This window comes from Diplotaxodon limnothrissa, linkage group LG14 (assembly GCF_057381915.1).
Source record: "Diplotaxodon limnothrissa isolate DT_005_m linkage group LG14, D_limnothrissa_male_GT1.1, whole genome shotgun sequence".
NCBI classification, from domain to species: domain Eukaryota; kingdom Metazoa; phylum Chordata; class Actinopteri; order Cichliformes; family Cichlidae; genus Diplotaxodon; species Diplotaxodon limnothrissa.
In genome coordinates, this window is record NC_140609.1 from 23,733,086 (window position 1) to 23,752,889 (window position 19,804).

A 19,804-nucleotide genomic window follows, 5' to 3' on the forward strand; every position below is an offset into this window, starting at 1 on the left:
CAATACAATTTATATTTCAAGAATATTTTAAAGTGGTTCGTCTGTTATTCTCCAAATTGTTTTAATTGGATGATTCCTGTCTTCACCCTGAAGCGGCCAATTATACTGACAAAAAGGACTTGATGTCCTAACTGCGAAGTTACAAAAGAAGGGTACACTGGCTCCTCTGTGTTACTTTATTCAGATCAAGATACAGTAGTACAGCATCCCAATTTAGAAGAGAATTCAAAACAAAAATAAAAGCGCAGTCTTCGTGATACAGGACAATCAACAATCAAGGTTTATTCAACAACAAAATGAGGAAGGCGGGAGGGGAGAAGAGAGAAGGGAATGGCATAAGGAGTTCAGGGAAAGACAAAAGTTCCTTTTATCAGCACAGACGATACATTTATTCAATCCGCCCATAACCACCCCAGCTCCCACCCCGTAATAAAACATTATGCAGCCTTACGTACACATGCTCCCTGCTCCCCTTCCCACTTTCTTTCAAAGCATGCACTTGTTCTCCATTGTGTAGAGGTTTTTAAGCAACGATTAAAAGTGATGGCCCTTAACGTTTATTGAAAGGCTTTTAAACCTCCTGTTCAGTGGGGAGGGGAGGGGAGGAGGGAGGGGGCACCCAAGCATGGATTTAAGGAAAAAATTGATCGGCTCTAGAGCGCATGGACTGCTGTGGTTGTGCACTAGCCCCCATAGCTGTAGTCAATTAAGTTGTACGATCCCATTACCGTCAAGACTAATAGTGTCGCTTCCAGAAAACAATGCTGTCTTTTTACACAACATGGCAGACGAAACCGGTTTACCGGCATATTAAAAGAAAACACAGCTGCTTTCTAAAGTCATTGGCACAAAGATTAAGAGTAATGCCGACAATATACTACAGAACATTACGTCCCATCTTTCCACACGTACCAAAAATTACTAATCTGGATGTGGGACAGTTATGAGCAACAATTTACAACTGATCTGGCCCCTCTCCATTACTGACCAACTCAGAGCACAGCAGTCTGGTGGATGAGGAATTACACAGGACATCATTTCTTTAAAACCTTGTAGATTCTAATTCTGTGAAGGATTTCAGAGGCGAGGGGTTTGATTTGGTGACAAAAACAAAAAACATATTTCATAACACCTTGAAAGACCTTTCAATTTCTACTTCTCTGTAGAGCTGCATCTCTGGGAAAAGGGGGCTGTTTCAAGATGAAGCTCAGGGAAAAAAAATTAACAGCTTGTTGCACCATCTGCTGCTAAAAGTTTAACACTGGGAGAAAAAGTGCTGCAGCACAAAGAGTTAGCACAGTCCTAGGTAGCTAACAGAGACGTGGTACGGTGTGACGACTGCAGCTCAAGTACAACAGCGGCCAAGGGCGTAAAAAGGGAGGAATGTGAGGGGGGTACTGGTTAGCAATGACTAGCGAGTACAGTAGCACATGCATGCACCACTTATTTCAGTTTCATCAACACTTTGCCTTTGTAGAAGCACCCATTTACAGCAAAGCGAAAGGTTAACAAATAAGCCTATGTGCTATACCTGGACATGGACACCCATTGGACAGTAAAAAAAAGAAAGAAAAAAAAGGAATAAACATAGGGAAAAAGAAACAAAAAATAAAACTGTTGACAGCTTTCTCTATACATTAACCAGTTGATCCTGAACATCAATAAATATCTTGTAAAAGTGTTGCCTTGACTCAGGTGGGTATCTGGTTAACCCATGTCGGGCTGGCCGGTTATGCTAGCGCCAGAACTGTGTACGAAAGAGAAGATAATTGCAATTTTAGTCATTTTTAAATATATTTCAAATATAACTCAATCTGTTAAATGGTTTTAATACCCAGTGATAGGAAAGCTTACCACTAATGGCCTCCTGGGCAAAGTATTTAACATCCATGTCTGTGTCTGAAGCCAGCTTCTCCAGCACTGGCTTCACTTCTGTTTGAAGGGCACTGCAAGGGACAAAGTGAGGACGACATTTATTAGACTCAAAGCTCGTTCTGGATTTCAGACTTTAGTCAGTTTTCCCCCTCCACTGTGCAGAGAAAGCACAGAGTGCTCAAATTCCAGACAACATACTTGCTGTCGAGGATAGGGCCAATCTTCTGAAGGGATTTCGCCACATTGAAGCGGACGTTGGCCACTTGGTCATTGGACATCTTGAGGACCACAGGCAGCATCTGCTTAGTGGTGATCTCCTGGCCACATGCCTTTGACAAAGCCTGAGACAGAATGCAGGAGTTACCAAGATGACAAAATCTACATGTAAGTGATTTATTTTTTAAGAAGCTCATACACTTCTTTCCTAATAGTGACTGCTGCCTTCGTTTACCTCAAGTGAAGAAGGTAGGTGATCCAGATAAGTATACTTGGGTCATATTTTAGTCCAGAGCTTAGCTTGCCCTGTTAAAGTTACTGCATTTATATTAATAAAACAAACCCTTAATTCCTAAACTAGGCTTTTCCCATGTGCAGTGCAATAAAGTGGATCTGCATTATTGAATCTAGCTTCAATACTGTGAGTCTGAAACCTTTAAGGCATAACAGGTATTAAAAGAGTGCCAAAGAAAAGTTATGCTGAGGCGCTTTGTAACAGAAGGCAAAGCTGCCACAACAAAACAGACACCTCACGGTCTAACGATCCACTTCGAGAAAGCACTTGGCGACAGCTGGTAGTATAAGAAAAACAACTAATCTCTGCTTTTTATTAGAGAGACTAGAGTCATTTTAGATGGATCAGTACAGAAAATAAGCCCCTCAAACAAACTCCAAAGGCCATCATGTGCATATAGAATAAAGATCTGTCGACTCACATTGATGCAGAACAGAGTGGTCATCCTGTGGAGGTAATTGGGATCGTTGGCCATACCCAGCACTTTGGGCACGATGGTGTTCTGGGCCCACTCTGCTCCAAACTTCTCCACGAGCTTCATTAGGTTACAGGTCGCTGCCTCACGGATGGCATACACTAGAAAAAACACACAACAGCATTCTGTGTGAAAGGTCTGCGTGTGCCATGTCTCCCTTTCCAGGTCTCTGTGAATGAGCTTGATGGGCTCTTTCCAAATCTGCTTTGCTTGCTAAAATCCTCCAAGATTACACTCTTCATTTTGCTTGCTGTTTGCAATCCACAATTTTAAAATCTTGCTTGTCATTATAGTAATTTTGCTCCTCATATCTATTTCGTTTGCGTGTCCTGAAATAAGACAAACTCTTATTTTTTATTTATTTATTTTTTATTACAAACAAGTGTCTAAAGGCCTTTACACAGCAGATATATAAAACCCATGCTTCAAAAAACACTTTTCTGAGTCATCTATTCTTAATGCAGCAGTTTATAGTTTGCAGCATTAATATTTTCAAATGAAGCTCGAAAAAACTCTTGGAGCAAAGCATGACATTCTGTCTGCTGCCTCTTTCTTGTGACAACTGGATGAACCCAGAATCTCAGTTTCTTCCATTTCCTGTTTAGAAACATCAGGACCAGCTCATCACTTCTTGATGTCAACTTAATTTTTGTCCACAGCGCATTTCTGGAGGACAAGTTTTCTGCAAAAACACACATGTGAGGTGTGTAATGGCCTCAACACTTTGCTAACATACTGCTTGTTTTACACCTCTTTAACAGACAGAGCGGCTGTGCTGGGATCACAGTGTGGCCCTGTGCTTACACAGGACACATTCAGGTTCAACAATGAGTGTGGGTCAACACACGCTTCAGGTTATATATATAAACATCCATGTAGTGTGACAAAATATGCCATACACACAGTTGTACCGATTTCAGTGGGAGTGAGTGCGTCTATTGGTGTGTGAGATGGCCGACTTAAAAAGGTGACTGATATTCTCTCTGGGCACTGGTATAAACTGCAGAGCCCCGAGGCAAACAAGACTCATCATACTGAACCAATTTGGTCAAGGGAACAGCAAGAGCAGTTTGCTTGCGAACATCTTCGAGCTGGACAATAAAAATCAGGGCGATAATTGCACGCACACACAAGCCAGAAAAACACGCCCTCAAAACACATTATTATGTGATGACTAACTTACTATAATTGTATCAATTCTCTTTTGGTTATATCTCATCTGGACAGTCATCCTTTTTAAGGCCAGAGGGTTACTCAGCCAACACATACAGATCATTGTCTTCTTTGTGACAACTTAGATCTTTGTTACTGAAGGAGCCTTCTTTTGATTTATCCATCTCATTACATATTTTAAGTGTGTAGCCAGGAAATGTAAATACAGCTGCCAATCTTGTTATAAATACACCCAAGAGCATTTCTGCAGTTGCATTGTTGGGCAACGGTTATTCTACACTGGTTGTGAAGAGAATCTTCATGTCTCACAATATCCATGAAGATTTGTTTACATGCGTGTCCATCAGTGAAGTCTGACATACGTTTTAAAGTTACTGTAATGAAAGTACAAAATGTCCCATCTATTGTTTTACCCCTGATTTTACCCCATTGTTAGGATATATGCAGTATCTGCATCCATTCAACAAAAATTACAGATTTTATTTATCAGCATTATTTGCTGTAGCAATTATGACGCTACAGCTTTCACCTCAAATAGAATTTAGAGCAATAAAGCGACAAATAGAAGAACTCACTGTTAGAAATTAGACTAATGGTATTTGTATGCTGTGTGACAAAAAAAGAAGAGGAAAATACACAAATAATTTTCTCTGTAATTAAGCCAGTGAGGGAAAGATTCTGGGCTGATACCTGTGCTCCCGTCTTTCTCTGAAGGGCTTACGTAAGTGTGGCACAGCCCTAACCCTAGCCCCCCCCCCACACCACACACACACACACACACACACACACACATATAGAGAAACTCACACCAGCAGCATTCCAATGATGTAACCCAGCTGGCCCTTTGTCCTCAACAGAGAGCGTGTCTCTCTCTAATTGGAAAACTCAATGTCAAAAGAACACTACATACACAGGGAAAACTTAATGCATACCACAAATATTCTAGGTTATAAATACAGTTGGGTGTGTTGTGAAGTTCTAAGGATAAACAGCTCTTTCAGCGTTTGAATAAGGATGATTGTTTCGCAGAACCGTTTAAAACTACCGGGAAGAGAAAGACCCCAGGGCAAACATGCACAGATAAACACACACAGACTCGCTCAGTGACCCAACAGGGATTTTAAAGTCCATTAACAACAGTATAAATCCAAAGCTAGAACTGCAGGCTGTTGTATAGAAAAACAAGGTTAACTGACGTAACAAAGTATGAAAGAGTGGCTGAACTGTTCTATGGGGATGCAAACAGCGAAGGGTGACAGCATCGCGTGGACAGAGTAAAATGCTGCTACAGCTAGGAGGGTCTGAGGGCAGGCTCTCCTGAGAGCAAATTTTCAGAGAAATTCTCTTTACAGGCTTTCTGTGTGTTACATAAAACAATGTGAATCAATAACAGTGAGAGATAAATACATCAACAAGACATGTTTAAAAAAATATATACTGGAAATAACGGTATACAATTATCCATCAGGATAAAATTATTAGAAGTTTCCAACAGGACCCCGTTTACCTCATTTATGTGTATTTGCTTCAATTTCCAGTCAGTGCAAGTCTTTGTGCCGACAACTGTTTTCACTCAAGGTTCTAGATTCTCTTTTTCTTTGTTTTCTGTTTCACTGAAAATGTGTGCAGCTACTCCCTCAAAGCAGAGTGAATGGAGAAGATGGGTTAAGATAACGTTTCTTAAATTGACTGAAACTTGCTACGTGACTGAATGCAATGAAAGACGAGCCCCTTAACTGTGCAGAAAAACCAATAGAAGAACTGCTGTGATTAACACAACGTAGCAACTCGAGATCACCCAAGATCTGCACAAATGTAGATGACTCCTTCATGTGTCAAAATGGAAATGAGAGGGTCCATATACAGTTCTATTGTGACACAAGATCTGACAACTTCTCAAACACCATTGTACTAGATGATTTAGTTCTTTGCTGATTACAGCTGTACTACGCTACAGATGAAGAGTCTCCAATGGTATGTATAAAACAAAACACCTCCATCTCACCCCTTCTTTACCCTGAAACTTCTTCACTTCCACCCTCTAAGCTTATTAGTCTCTTCTCTCCAACAGTCTCTCTGACCTGGTCATAAAATAGTATCAGACTGGTAAGAGGACCTCTCTAAACTGCGTGCAAAGTTCAGTCAGAGAAATTAAAGAGAGAATCAAAATACAACTGTGTGGATATGTAATGGTGAAAATTCATAAAGGAATAAGCAGTTCCTACTTATGTTTAAAAAAACGAAACAAAAAAAGCTAGTGTATGATGAAGGTATCAGAGTGCTACCGAGCACTGACAGCCAAAGTAAATAAAATGCCATTGGGAAGAGGCGAGAGAATTAGGGGCATTGCCACAGTAAGTGCAACCCTCCTGCAGCGAAAACTAGAAAACGAGGACAATTTTCAGGCTAAGATTTGTATTCATAGGCTAAAGGGGGTGTTGCAAAGAAAGCTGCCCATTTAAGCATCTGTTTAAGCAGCGTCTCATAAGTTCGCCAAGTTGGCAACAATGAGGTGAACTGAAGTGTGAAGATCACTGCTGTGAGTGAGAAGGGTGTCAGGCACCAAAGCTGACTGTATGCATTTACATGTAAATATTATGAACAAATATCCAAATCCCAAAATTGAAAACCAAATACCTCCCCAACAAACAAATATGCAAACAGTCAAATACTCAGCTCCACCTTAAGACCAAACAGATAAAGTATCGTCCTATGACGATGATAGTACATCAAATTGACAAACTTTGAAACCCATAACAGCACCTTACCATGGTCAATAAGCCAGGCCATACAAAGGGTATTGAGCTTCTCATCAAAGAACTCGACTCCCTGCAGGAAAAAGGATAAAATATAATCACAACAATTTCCTGGTTATCTACAGTCAAATCGGGCCTGATAGCATTTTAGCTAATGTTGGTGTTTTTACACATGGTGTTAATTAAGGATGACATTTAAAACATGTTATATGGCTTGCAGCTGTCTTTCCTAGACTCCACGACTCACCAGCTGTCCTGCCAGCAAGGGCATGTACTCTATGATGGCAAGGCGAACCCTCCACTTTGCATCTTCTGCCAACTCCACAATGGCCGGCAGCAGTGACTGAGAGAGCTGTCGTATGCCAATCACCTCGTTCACACAGTCAAGGTTGGAGATGATGTTCAGACGCACCTCAGGGCACTAAAACAGACGAATTACGAGAGATAGGTTAAGGTCATGCCAGCCTACTGTCATCAAATTCTGATTCATTTCAAACCCGATATAATCGAAAATGTAAAACTTCTTAACCTACATATTTTACACTTAAGAAGAAGAAGAAAAAAAGACCAATCACATATTATGTATCCAACTATGCTAACCCCATCAAAAAAGACCAGACTGCCAAGAGGTTATGTCTTACAAATCGGAACCAATGTTTATTATAAAGAGCCTGAAATTAGGGCTTGCGTTTGTTCAGCTTTGAACAGGATATTAACTGGAACAGCAAAAGTACACAGCTAAACTTTTTAAATCAACATACTTTAAACTCCAGAAACCACAAATTGAAGAATGATTTGACACATTCAGTCACACTAACTTAAGCTGAGACAGAGCAGTAGCTGAACAAGTCACAGAAACTATCTGAAATCTGTACAGTGTCTCCCTTTCCTCAGATAAATGTACTTTGATTTGAAATTTGCAAGTCAAAGCTGTCAGTTTAGACATTAATCTAATTAGTCACTTAGTCTTGTGTTTGTGCCGTGAGGAAAATGGGCCGTCTTTAAATAGGACTAGAGGAAGAGAGTTGAGGAACTTAAAGCATAAGCCGTCCAAAACACTGATACACGTTTGTCGCCGACCTGCCAAACTTGTGTCTGATATCAATATTCACTAATGTAATGGGACTATGTATTAATGTGGGAAGATGTGAGTGAGCTATTCTTCAACATGAACCTAACACACTTAGAGGAACAATGTAAATCAATATTCAGGAGCTAAAACACATTAACCTAACACAGAATCAGGACTGCTCTACAATTTGATTCTTGCAGCAGCTTCTTTGAAAAATGATTACAAAAGTAATACTGACAGTTGCAAAAATAACTCTGATGTTAGACACACAACCCTACCTCCTTTAATCAGCAAATATCCACAATTATTCCTTATTACTGAAAATACAATCAGAATGCATCAAGCAGTAACCCATTTGGCTAAGCTGTGTCTGACTTAATTATGCTTTCCTCAAGACAGCAGCCAATCAGTCTTCCAATTGTAAGGTCTCAGTTAGGCTGCCAACTGCATGAATCATCCTCCTACCCAGCCAGGTGGCAGCCAGGTACATCTGGTGGCTGCAGCTAAGTGGCTTTGCTGTCTAAGACATGCTGATCAAAGAAGGCCAAAGAACTTGGTCAAATTGGGCTGCCTTGTAAGCAGCTTTTGTTTACAGTGGTACCAAACTACAACTGTGCCTTGTGGATTTCCAAAGCCAGCTGTCTAATATAAAGAAACCACAATTAAAAATCTGCATTTCCTTTACCTCGTCCTTGAGCTGAGCCAGAAATAGAGGCAGTAAGTGCTCTATTGTGTTGTCCTTGCCCAGGATGGTTGAAAGTCCCATAATGACTGAGGCCAGAGCCGATTTCACATGCTGGTTGGTGTCTGAAACAAGTTCCTAATGGAGGACGGGAAACACAGGAGACAGAGAGATCAGCCCAAACAAATAGTTAACACAAAGTATGTAAATAAACATCAAGACCACTGCAATGGCTCATATTTGCAACGCAGCACACAAGGAGCCTATAATCGACCTGTGTGTAAATACATGGTAAAGTGAACTTAATACTAGTGAGGATTACAGTCATTGCATCTAACAACTGTGCGTGGAAACTTAAAATGTGATGTAGACAGAAACAGAAATGGGTGTACATAAACAAGCAAAGAAATCGCTTGTTATCTAAATGCTCATGTTTACTTGTGTTTTCAAACCAGTATTACATGGAAGCCTCTAATGAACTATAAAACCTTTGAAAAATTATTTTCCCTTCCCAGAACATATATCAGCACACCAGGCATTTCAATCTACCAATAAAATCAACTCTGCAGTGGGAGTGATGGTATGTGTGTGCCGTGTGCCAAGTGCCCGTGCTATGACGTTTATTACATTTTTCCAGGGAAGTGTGTTTGTTGCTACCTGGATGGCTTTTCCCACTGCTGTATGTATGTTTACAGGACAAACACAGACTTCTTATGACAGTCATGCAGCTTGCTCTCTTTCAAACACACACCAAAAAAAAAAAAAAAAAGTACAGTTCCAGGAATTCCACTGTGAGGCTACCTGTATTTCCACTACCCTTACTGACACAATAGTTCGTTACAACACAATAGTGCCACCTGCTGCTTAAAACTTGAACAACACTGGCATGTATAGTCTATAAAACATAACCACAAAACAGGCCTTGACATCAATTTAAAGGAATTCAGAGATTTGCTTCCAAACAGACTAAATAAATAAATGATAACATGGTTTTAAAAAAGTGCGATAAATGAGAAAAACCTGAATTATTTATTACTAGATTAATTTTCTCAATCTCTTATATTCTCTAGAATATAAGAGATATGGATGCCACCTTTTCAACATCATGACTTCATGACAGTGTAACCATTATCTGCCCCAAACACTACATTATAAGATGCAGAGCTCATAATTAGATTCTCCTGCTATTCTTACAGGCTACGGATTAACTGTTAACTATGTCTTTGTCTGAGAAATGGATCTTCCCTGCAAAAACAGCCCGGTGCTCTTATTCAAAATTCTTAGGTTTACACAAACAAACATTTTACTTTTTGTGAAGGTGATGGCAGACTAAGGGTCACCAACCAAATATGTCTGCTCAGTGAACACTTTATACAAAATAGTCTCCTTTTCCCCTCCCTCCACAGGAGACAACTAAGATTCAAGGATTATCCACACTTTAAAATCTGTCAGCAATGGCATTGGTCAACCCCTGCCCCCCCCCCCAACCAAAATAAATAAACACATATGCATTCAAAAGTGCTTTAAAGGAACAATAAAAATATAAGCTTTTATTTGTTTTTCTTGCTTTACCAGTGAACACAAAACTTTTGTCTTACTGACAAGAAATATCACACTGCAGCTGACAGAAAAGTTTATTTATTTTTACCTTGACGCAAGGCAAGATGTGAGTCATGATGATCTGCTCACGATTGTCCTCTGGAAGGTTCTCGCAGAATTCTGACAAAGGGAAAAATACATCATCAAAATATAGAAAGCAGTGGTCAAGAGGCTGAATCAAGTTCGGCCAGTGCGATTCATTTCAAGAAAATCTCCTACCTTTGACTTTGTTGGCTGCAGCCGCACGGACCTCAGCTTCACAGTCCTTCAGAAGATTCTGGAAAGCTGGGACCAGGTCGTTCTTTGTGATCTCTGGGCCCACTGCTTTCTGGAGCTACATTCAGACAGAAATCAATTAATCTCCATTTACTAAGTAAGCATGTGACACAATTCCCAGTGTCTTCCAGTAAAAAGGTCACTGGAAGATACTGGGAGGTTTTAATGTGGCTAAAAGTTCACATTGTGATATTATGAGCAAACAACCTGACTCAAAATTCTCAACACTGATAGTTAAGAGGTTTCAATGAATATTAGGATGGAAATAAACTTTACGATTTCTATGTATAAAACAGATTTTTTTAATGTACGTGCCATGGCCTGGGTCTATCACCTGGCACCTTATCCTCTTAATTTTGCTGACCCTGTATAGCCGTGTATTGCATGGATGCATGTCAAAGCTGCAGTCTTGCTAAATCTTCGGCTTAACTGGAAACTGACTTTTTAAAATGTACAATACTTAAATCTTTTCTGCTGCTACTTATAATCTGACAGGTAAAACTCAAAATAGCCTCTGAAATAGGGCTGTTCAAGCTAATAAATATTTACTATGCATTTTTCCTTATATCACAACTGTTTTATTGCCAATAAAAACACATGTTTTTTATTTGCTCTAGAACTTACTAAACACATCAAAAACATGGTGTTATTGTAATGAAAATGCAAAGATAAAGCTCCAAATATTACAAATCTTAATTAAAGCCCACTGGTAAAAGATTTTAATTACCTACTAGTAATGTTTGTGGGCTTATTTAAACTTGTGTCACCTTCATAATAAAGCTCAATCGAGTTTTGCAGCTGCATAGATTCTTTTGATCAAAAATGGCTCAATGACCTAGCTGAATGCATGTGATTAGTTGTGCCCACGGCAGCATGGCAACAAAGAACTTTAATTCAGCTCAAGTCTAAGAGAGCCACCTTTAAATCTCTCCATTCTGTTTTTGCTCTTAGTATTTTTTCTGAAAGTTTTAACAGGAAGTTAAGATTTAATCTCAGCTACTTGTTTGAGGATGTTGGGTTTGTTAATCATTATTATTCCAATGACACCTTTGCTCAGTAAATATGCAGCACAAATGTTTGGACAGGGGTGGTTTATTTAATGATGTGATGTCAAACACTTCTTTGAAAGCACTACATGTGTCTAAACTAAGATTACTAACAAGTATCAAAGAAATACAGCAGATTAACATTGAAATGTATGAACCTTTTACTGTTGTTGGTTTTATATCCAGTAAAAGAAAAACAGTCAACTCCGCTTCAGAATTACTCTATATCAAAAAAGTGCCCTATTTAAAGTTGGTTTTAAACAGAATTTCCAAAATGTTAATTCTACATTTAAATCAAAGAAGTTGTTTTTCAGTTTACCTCAGAGAACTTGTCAGCAACCATGTAACGGACCCTCCAGGACTTATCTTCTGCAGCCTGACGTAGGGTTGGCATCACCAGGGTCTCCAGATCCTCCTGAGGCAGCAGAGTGGCAATACTGACACAAGCCTCCACTGCAAGCAGCCGCACTGAGTCCTGATGAAGAAAGATGGGATCAGTTTGGCCTCCCAACAGGCAACGACACCAAGAATTGACTACCCAAAATAAGAACACTGCAGTTCAATGGATTTTTTTTTTTTTTTTTTTTGGATGGATGTTCATACCTGCTCATCAGAGGCCAGGGCAGTGAAAAGGGAAATTATGTCACTTTTTACATACTCCAGCTCCAAGACTTTGGCAAATTCCCCCAGTTTGGATGCTGCAGCACGACGCACCATAGGAGTGTCATCTGAGCACAAGGTGCGAAAATGCCTAGAAATAACAACAAACATCAAATGAAACCTTGTTAGAAGACTAAAACAACCACCAAGTGACTCATTACAAGCAAATAAGTTAAGAAAAAAGGATTTGGAGGAATTTAAAAATCTCTCCACTTTTCAAGAAGCCACTTACTGGCGAATCTCAGCCTTGACGGTGCTGGAAACACGAGGATAACAGACGCTAAAGAGGCCACAGGCAGATGTGCGAGAAGTGAACCAGTCACCACTGGCCAACCGCTTCACCAAAGGCTCAAAGTGGACCTCCAGGTCAACTGGAGAGTGCTCCTGAGAGATCTTTCGCAGGGACTCCACAGCTTTGTCTCTGACTACTGTCTCTTCCACTGTAGCTAGGCTCTCCAGAGGAGGCTAAACATCAAGAAGAAATAAGTGGAGATCAACTTAATCCACACTGATGATGGAAAAGCATCACAAATAAACATCTCACAAAAACTCTATATAGCAAATATGATACAATAGGCATTAAGGGGTTACTCACAATGAATCTCTAGATGCTACATAAATACTAACAAATGACTGGCTGCATAGGATTGCTTACAGTCTGAATTTAGAAAATGTACCTTTCAACAAACTGAAAATTTATACATGGTTGTGATAAAACAATTGTATAGAATATGATGTACTGCTAATTCCAAATTTAAAAATCTCTTTACAACAAACAAAGAAAAGTTAGGAAAATCATCAAATCTTAAGAGTTGAAATGTCAGTCGATTACTTTTATTTTTGTCGTCACAAACATGATCATCTTTGATCCTAAGTCCACAGGTCAGTCCTATGGTGAAACTGTTGAGCTGAGGGACTGATGTAATTGTGTCAACAGTTTGTTATTACTAGTCTAAATCCAGTAAATGAACTATGTGTGGGTTAAGATGTGTTTAGATACTACCCTTTGTGTCTTAGTGCAACCTAATATAACCTGACTTTAACATTAGCATTTGGCCCACTCTTGAAAAATACATTGATGCAAAGTTCATGTGTAGTAAATTGACTTTTACATAAACTAGCTAATTCTAAGGAAATGTCAATACAGATTTAATATAATGGGGAATGCATCTCCTTGCAAGCATGTGTTTACAAAAAAAATCTGAAGCTTGTAGACTTACCAGAAGACAGTGGACATACTCTGGACCTCCCACCAGCATAGTGAAATTGCCAAGCTGTTCAGCCAATGCCAAAAGCACCTCATCTTCATCATAGATGGTGTCTGAGGGTGAGAGAAGGACTGTAAATCTACATGTGGATTACTGGCAGCCTCAGCAACTACAAGGCCCAGTTTTAAGTGCAACACATTCAGCGCTTTAATATAAAACTGCTTTTATTACCTGTGAGGAAAGGGAGGAGTTCAGTTCGGGTCCTCTCTACACCCAGGGCCAGCGCAATAGTGGACAGCTTCTTGATGCTGTTCAGACGCAACTGGAAGAAAAATGGAAAATTAGTGATGGATTCAGAAACCCTGAGCCAATAACTAAATAAATAAATAAATACAACCCTATAATTCATACTGTTAACCCAAGAACGCGTATTAGTGTTATCATCTGGTTTAAAATTGCGTCACAAGTTGCTAACTAAAGCGACCCAGCGTTTCAAATTGCTTGCTAGAAGGCAAAGCTTTCCACTGACTGATAGGAATAAATTGCGTGATCAGCCGTGATCTATACCCACTGCGGCCTCAAACGCCCCGCTGTTGTGATTCCTTAGTTGAACGCTCATTCGGCTAGCTTGGCTAGACATTAGCTAGCAGCTAAATGAATGACCTAGTTTGTCAATCTTCGTGATAATATATTAAAATGTACATCTGCGTAAAAACCAACTCAAAGAGCGGTATATTACTGTCGACAACAAACTAGAATAGCCGGGTAGGGTGGGCCCGGCAGAAAATTCCTGATAGGCCCAGACCGAGAACGTTACTTAGCATATTTGCTAGATAGCTAGCTAACAATCTGACGACTAAGAAATTATGCCAAACGCTTTGATCTTTAATATAAAAAAAAACAATAATATTAAAATCAGGGTTCCTACCTGAACGTCCTCATTTCGCAGTTCATCAATGAGAACGGCGATAGGATAAAGAGAATCGTCTCCATCAGCTCCTGCCATTTTGGATACTGTTGCAGTTACCGAATGGCGCTGCGGTGCTACACTACGGGGTTTCTGCCAGAAAGCAGCAGCTGCAGGGCCCTCCCCTTCTCGGAGCTTGCTTCTTCTTCTACCTTTGGCGACTTTCAAACCAGCCTAGATGTGTTTTATTGCCACCTACTGGACTGGAGAATATTACAATAAACTAGGGTTTTGTTTATTTTTTAGCTCAATCAGTCTCTCTTTCTTCCCCTTAAAGACCTCTTTCTTCTTCTTTAAACTGCTTATTTAGGAGGCGGATCACCTGCCTCCATATCACCCTATCCTCAGCATCTCTCATCATTACATCCATGAATCTCTGAGGAATTCCTTATCAGAATCAGAATCAGAATCAGAATGGGTTTATTGCCAGATGTTGAGGTTTACAACATTAGGAAATTGCTGCGGTGCTTCAGTGCAGACAATAAGAATTAAAGTGCTATGTAGAAAGAAAGATATGTGCATGAGATATACATGAGATATATACATGAGAATAAGAATTATGAGTGCTACGTAGAAAGATATATACATGAGTGCAGGTGGTGATCAGAGCCAAACATATATACATGAGAATAAGAATTATGAGTGCTACGTAGAAAGATATATACATGAGTGCAGGTGGTGATCAGAGCCAAACATATATACATGAGAATAAGAATTATGAGTGCTACGTAGAAAGATATATACATGAGTGCAGGTGGTGATCAGTGCCAGACATGAAATGATGCAGTGACACAGCGTAGGGTCATGTGTTAGTGGCGGGGACAGTCATGTGGTTATTGTTCATGTGTCCAACAGCAGAGGGGAAGAAACTGTTCTTGTGGCGAGAGGTTCTGGTGCGAATGGACCGGAGCCTCCTGCCTGAGGGGAGCAGGTCAAACAGACTGTGTCCAGGGTGAGAAGGGTCAGCTGAGATCCGGGCTGCACGCCGCAGTGTCCTGGAGGTGTACAGGTCCTGCAGAGATGGGAGTCTGCAGCCAATCACCTTCTCAGCAGAGCGCACAACACGCTGCAGTCTCTGTTTGTCCCTGATAGTGGCTCCAGCGTACCACACGGTGATGGAGGAGGTGAGGATGGACTCGATGATTGCAGTGTAGAATTGCATCATCGTCCGTGTTGGCAGGTTGAATTTCTTCAGCTGCCTCAGGAAGTACATCCTCTGCTGGGCTTTCTTGATGACGGAGGTGATGGTGGGCTCCCACTTCAGGTCCTGGGTGATGGTGGTACCCAGGAAGCGGAATGAGTCCACAGAGGTGATGGGGGTGTCAGTCAGGATGATGGGGGGGAGTGGGGCTGTGTGCTTCCTGAAGTCCACAATAATCTCCACTGTCTTCTGGGCATTCAGCACCAGGTTGTTGTGGCTGCACCAAGACACCAGACGTTCAACCTCCCTCCTGTAGGCAGACTCATCCCCGTCAGAGATGAGCCCAATGACGGTGGTGTCATCTGCGAACTTGATTAGCTTGACAGACTGGTGGGTGGAGGTGCAGCAGTTGGTGTACAGGGAGAAGAGCAGAGGAGAAAGAACACAGCCCTGAGGGGAGCCGGTGCTGATGGTCCGGGAGTCCGAGACATTCTTCCCCAGCCTCACGTGCTGCTTCCTGTCCGTCAGGAAGTCAGTGATCCACCGGCAGATGGGATCAGGCACATTCATCTGGGAAAGCTTGCCTCGGAGATGGTCTGGAAGGATGGTGTTGAAGGCAGAGCTGAAGTCCACAAACAGGATCCTGGCGTAGGTTCCTGGGGAGTCCAGATGCTGCAGGATGAAGTGTAGGGCCATGTTGATGGCGTCGTCTACAGACCTGTTGGCTCTATATGCAAACTGCAGGGGGTCCAGGAGGGGGGCCGTGAGGGTCTTGAGATGGGAGAGAACTAGGCGCTCAAATGACTTCATGACCACAGATGTCAGAGCCACGGGTCTGTAGTCATTTAGTCCAGTGATCCTAGGTTTCTTGGGGACAGGGATTATGGTAGAGGACTTGAAGCAGGCAGGCACATGACATGCCTGCAGTGAGGAGTTGAAGATGCCAGAAAACACTGGGGCCAGCTCGTTTGCACAGTGTCTGAGGGTGGCAGGAGACACACCGTCTGGGCCGGGAGCTTTCCGAGCATTGAGACTCCTAAACTGCTTCCTCACATCTGCTTCATGAATATGAAGAGTTGTGGTCGGAGGAGGTGGTGTGAAATCCTCTTATCTGTTCCTGCTTTGCAAAGCCTGTAATTTTTTTTAAAGTCATTCATACAATCACTGGTACAGAAAATACATTAAATATCGCAAAATAAAAATTTTATTTTTATGTAAATGAAAAAGAACCACGGAAAACAAACTAAAGTATTATTACAATTAATAAAAACAGTATCTCTGGGAATGAATAAGGTTGTACATGTAGTTCAAAATAATCAAGACTGTACAAAAGAGTATTAGGGCCACAGAAGGTAGAAAAAAACTAAGGGACAACAAATTTTTTACATTAAAGTGGCAAATTGACACACAAAAGCTATCACCTAACCTAAACGAGTCTGTTATTTTCTTCTGAATGGACCCATTTCATTACAAGGTCTCTTCAAAGTCTGGAAGTTTATAATGTGGTGACTCTGTGCTAAAATCAGCATTTGTTTGTTGCTTAATCCAATTAAAATGTATAATATAAGGTTTAACATAGAAGATTTTGAGGAGTGTTTTGTTGTTTTTTAAATTTATTTTATACCCGTCCCTTCCCTCTTCCTTCAGTGACCCTCTTAAGAATTACTTTTATTTTGAAAATTATAGAACCGGATATTTTCCCGGATATTCTAGTCACAGCAGAACAAGATGGCGTCTCAGCAGCCGCAACCAGGAGGGTCGATGTCTCAGGCCGGATTACAACAACAGTCTGCTTCAATGCAGCAACAACAACAGCAGCAACAACAACAGCAGCAACAACAACAACAACAGCAGCAGCAACAACAACAGCAACTGAGTCAACAGCAAGACTTTGACCCAGTTCAGAGATTTAAGATGCTTATACCGCAGCTAAAGGAGAGCTTACAGGTAAGTGCTGCGCATGTAGCTGGCTGAAGATGCTAACCCTCACATACTGTTCGTTTTGACATTTAACAGCAGTAAAAAACAAAACAAATTTAATTATTTTAGCCTGAAATTTGATACCTTTCCCGAAAGTTTCCCAGTATACATAAAAATATATTTTATAATTCGATACTGTTGCACAGGTGCTTCAAATTTTTGTACAATGACGTTAATCCCGATCTATTGAGGTGGATTTTAGATCCACCAGTGTGGTTCTACTTCAATTAAACTGTGATTTTAGTGAATATGGAAACCGTGAAACTGTACATCCCACCCCTCTTGATGTGTATTTTTATTATTTTTATTGGACTCTTATGACGGAGGTCAAAGGGGACTTTCACATTACCATGGGAACTGCCTGCCTCCCAACATATTTGGCCGGGTCCTGTAAAGTCCTGTGTAAATGTGTAGTTAAACAGCCAATCAGTTCTGGAATTATCTTGACATTTTCCTTTGAATAAAATATATTTAAATCGTTTTGACAGTCATGTAAAACCTAAAAATATACTATCTTCCTGTTCTTTGAAACATTAATATGGATCATTAGTCACTAATTCACTATTATCCAAAATCTGTTGTAGACACTTAGGAAGGAATTCTTCGCCTGGCTCAATATTGATCTGAAACATACTGTGAAGGTGTAGAGTGTAAATAAAATTTACTTTACTTCTTTCCAATGCAGAATGTAATGAGAATCGCCTCCCTGAATTTGGCATATAACACGACAATTGACAACGGCATGTAAGTAGCGTCGTTTGTGGCAACCTCTGATCTGTATGTCTGTGTCAAGCAGCCTTCTGATTTATTTCTATGTCTGTCTTTTTTTTCCTTTTGTTTTAGAAAAACCAGTGACACTTCAGTGACACTTCAGCGCTTTGACAAAAGCCTGGAGGAGTTTTATGCCCTTTGCGATCAACTTGAGCTATGTTTGGTAAGATTCAAACAAACAAATAATCCATCATGGAGTAAAAACAGACATCCAGACACATTTATGTGTTGATTTTTGTGAGTGTTTTGTCATTTCTGTAAGAGATCATAACTGTACCCCTAAAAACGAAATATGACTGTAAACCTTTTTTCTTACAAAACATTACAAATATTTAAATTGGGTGTAAACCAATCTCATTGTGATATGTTTTAATGACTTAAACAGATGAAAAAGAACTTAACTCAAGACTGACTATTAAAAAAAAAGCATTAAAATTAAAGAAGTTATCAGTCAAATCTAAAAGACCTTTTAGAATGTAACTCCCGCGATAAACGAGGGACCACTGCACTGTATCTACACTTAAGATTTCCTCCACAAACTGAATTTTTTCTTCTTCTCTGTGCAGCGACTAGCATATGAATGCCTCTCACAGAGCATCGACAGTGCCAAACACTCACCCAACCTGGTCCCAACAGCCACCAAGCCAGACACCGTCCAGACAGAGTCCATGTCATATGCCCAGTACCTTGGCATGATCAAATCTCAGATCTCCTGTGCCAAAGATATCCACAACGCTTTGCTGGAGTGTTCTAAGAAGATTGCAGGAAAGGGACAGCCTCAAGGAATCATATAGATTTGGACTGATGGTTACAGCTCTTTATGCACCAGGTGTTTTGTAAAAGGTGACAGAATTGTAAAATATTTACTTCTCACTTTCATGCTACATTGGCCATGATGATGATTTATGTCAGCAGGTCAAAAGGTCATGTATATTTGGTGGAGCGTGAAGTTGTGTTTTTGCCACCACTTTGTAAATAATTCTGACAGACGTTATGTTGGAAGATGACCAGCAGGTGGCGGCAGAAGCGCAGGTGAAGTCTTTTATAACACGTTTGTATTCGCTAATAAAATCTTTCTACTTACCGGTATGTTTGCTGAAATTTTTCATGTTTCTTAAGGATGTGACTTTCAGATACCGTTCCTCTGCTGCAATTAGCTTTTTTAAGCTTGTCACTTCTTCTTTTGTCTCTCACTTATCCAGTTTCCTAATGTTTTGAAGGACAAGCTGGACCCAATGTAGAAATATGCAAGTTTTCTGCTAATATATCTTTGGGAATCACCTTGTTGGTGAAAAAAATAGTATTTAATGTCAACATATGTTATTGTTGGGATTTTTCATAAATTCAGCTAAAGAAATGTGAATAAATTATGTTTTTATGACAGGCTGCAAATGAGTGTCTAAAAATAATATTTAAAATTGTTTTGCTCATTTGTCTGTGAAGGCTCAAACATGGTTCATCCCTTGAATATGGTGCCTTTATGCTTGAATAAGTCAGTATTAAGTGGCTTAACAAAAAAGCACTTCTAAAACAACGGTTCAGGCATAAGGACTGGACTGAAAATGACTGAAAAAGCAGCCAATGTACAGAGCTACAGAGTAAAGGTCTGAGC

At 40.3% G+C, this 19,804-nt stretch overlaps 2 protein-coding genes across 2 annotated transcripts; one reads left to right on the forward strand and one right to left on the reverse strand.

Moving 5' to 3' along the window:
- Positions 1-169: 169 nt before the first annotated feature.
- Positions 170-14,378, reverse strand: ppp2r1bb (protein phosphatase 2, regulatory subunit A, beta b). Its single transcript, XM_085370756.1, has 15 exons — positions 14,262-14,378; positions 13,565-13,655; positions 13,346-13,446; positions 12,358-12,590; positions 12,069-12,216; positions 11,785-11,940; positions 10,363-10,477; positions 10,193-10,263; positions 8,548-8,682; positions 7,038-7,211; positions 6,803-6,863; positions 2,808-2,962; positions 2,074-2,216; positions 1,855-1,946; positions 170-1,747 (listed from the first exon to the last, which is right to left on the reverse strand). Exons 1-15 carry the CDS (start codon positions 14,337-14,339, stop codon positions 1,731-1,733), a joined length of 1,770 nt encoding a protein of 589 aa, XP_085226882.1. The 5' UTR covers positions 14,340-14,378; the 3' UTR covers positions 170-1,730.
- A 2,791-nt stretch (positions 14,379-17,169) lies between these two features.
- On the forward strand, positions 17,170-19,273 carry med29 (mediator complex subunit 29). Its single transcript, XM_085371115.1, has 4 exons — positions 17,170-17,388; positions 18,107-18,165; positions 18,265-18,355; positions 18,759-19,273. Exons 1-4 carry the CDS (start codon positions 17,170-17,172, stop codon positions 18,984-18,986), a joined length of 597 nt encoding a protein of 198 aa, XP_085227241.1. The 3' UTR covers positions 18,987-19,273.
- Positions 19,274-19,804: the final 531 nt, after the last annotated feature.

What these genes read in the sequence shown, in the direction of transcription:
- ppp2r1bb (XM_085370756.1), bottom strand. Translation starts at nt 14,339, where the DNA reads ATGGCAGGAGCTGATGGAGACGATTCTCTTTATCCTATCGCCGTTCTC. An exon ending in GTCAAGGCTGAGATTCGCCA is followed by an intron (nt 12,217 to 12,357) that starts GTAAGTGGCTTC and finishes TGTTATTTCTAG; the next exon opens with GCATTTTCGCACCTTGTGCT. An exon ending in ACATCTTGCCTTGCGTCAAG is followed by an intron (nt 8,683 to 10,192) that starts GTAAAAATAAAT and finishes GTCCTCCATTAG; the next exon opens with GAACTTGTTTCAGACACCAA.
- med29 (XM_085371115.1), top strand. Translation starts at nt 17,170, where the DNA reads ATGGCGTCTCAGCAGCCGCAACCAGGAGGGTCGATGTCTCAGGCCGGA. An exon ending in AGCTAAAGGAGAGCTTACAG is followed by an intron (nt 17,389 to 18,106) that starts GTAAGTGCTGCG and finishes TTTCCAATGCAG; the next exon opens with AATGTAATGAGAATCGCCTC. An exon ending in ATCAACTTGAGCTATGTTTG is followed by an intron (nt 18,356 to 18,758) that starts GTAAGATTCAAA and finishes TTCTCTGTGCAG; the next exon opens with CGACTAGCATATGAATGCCT.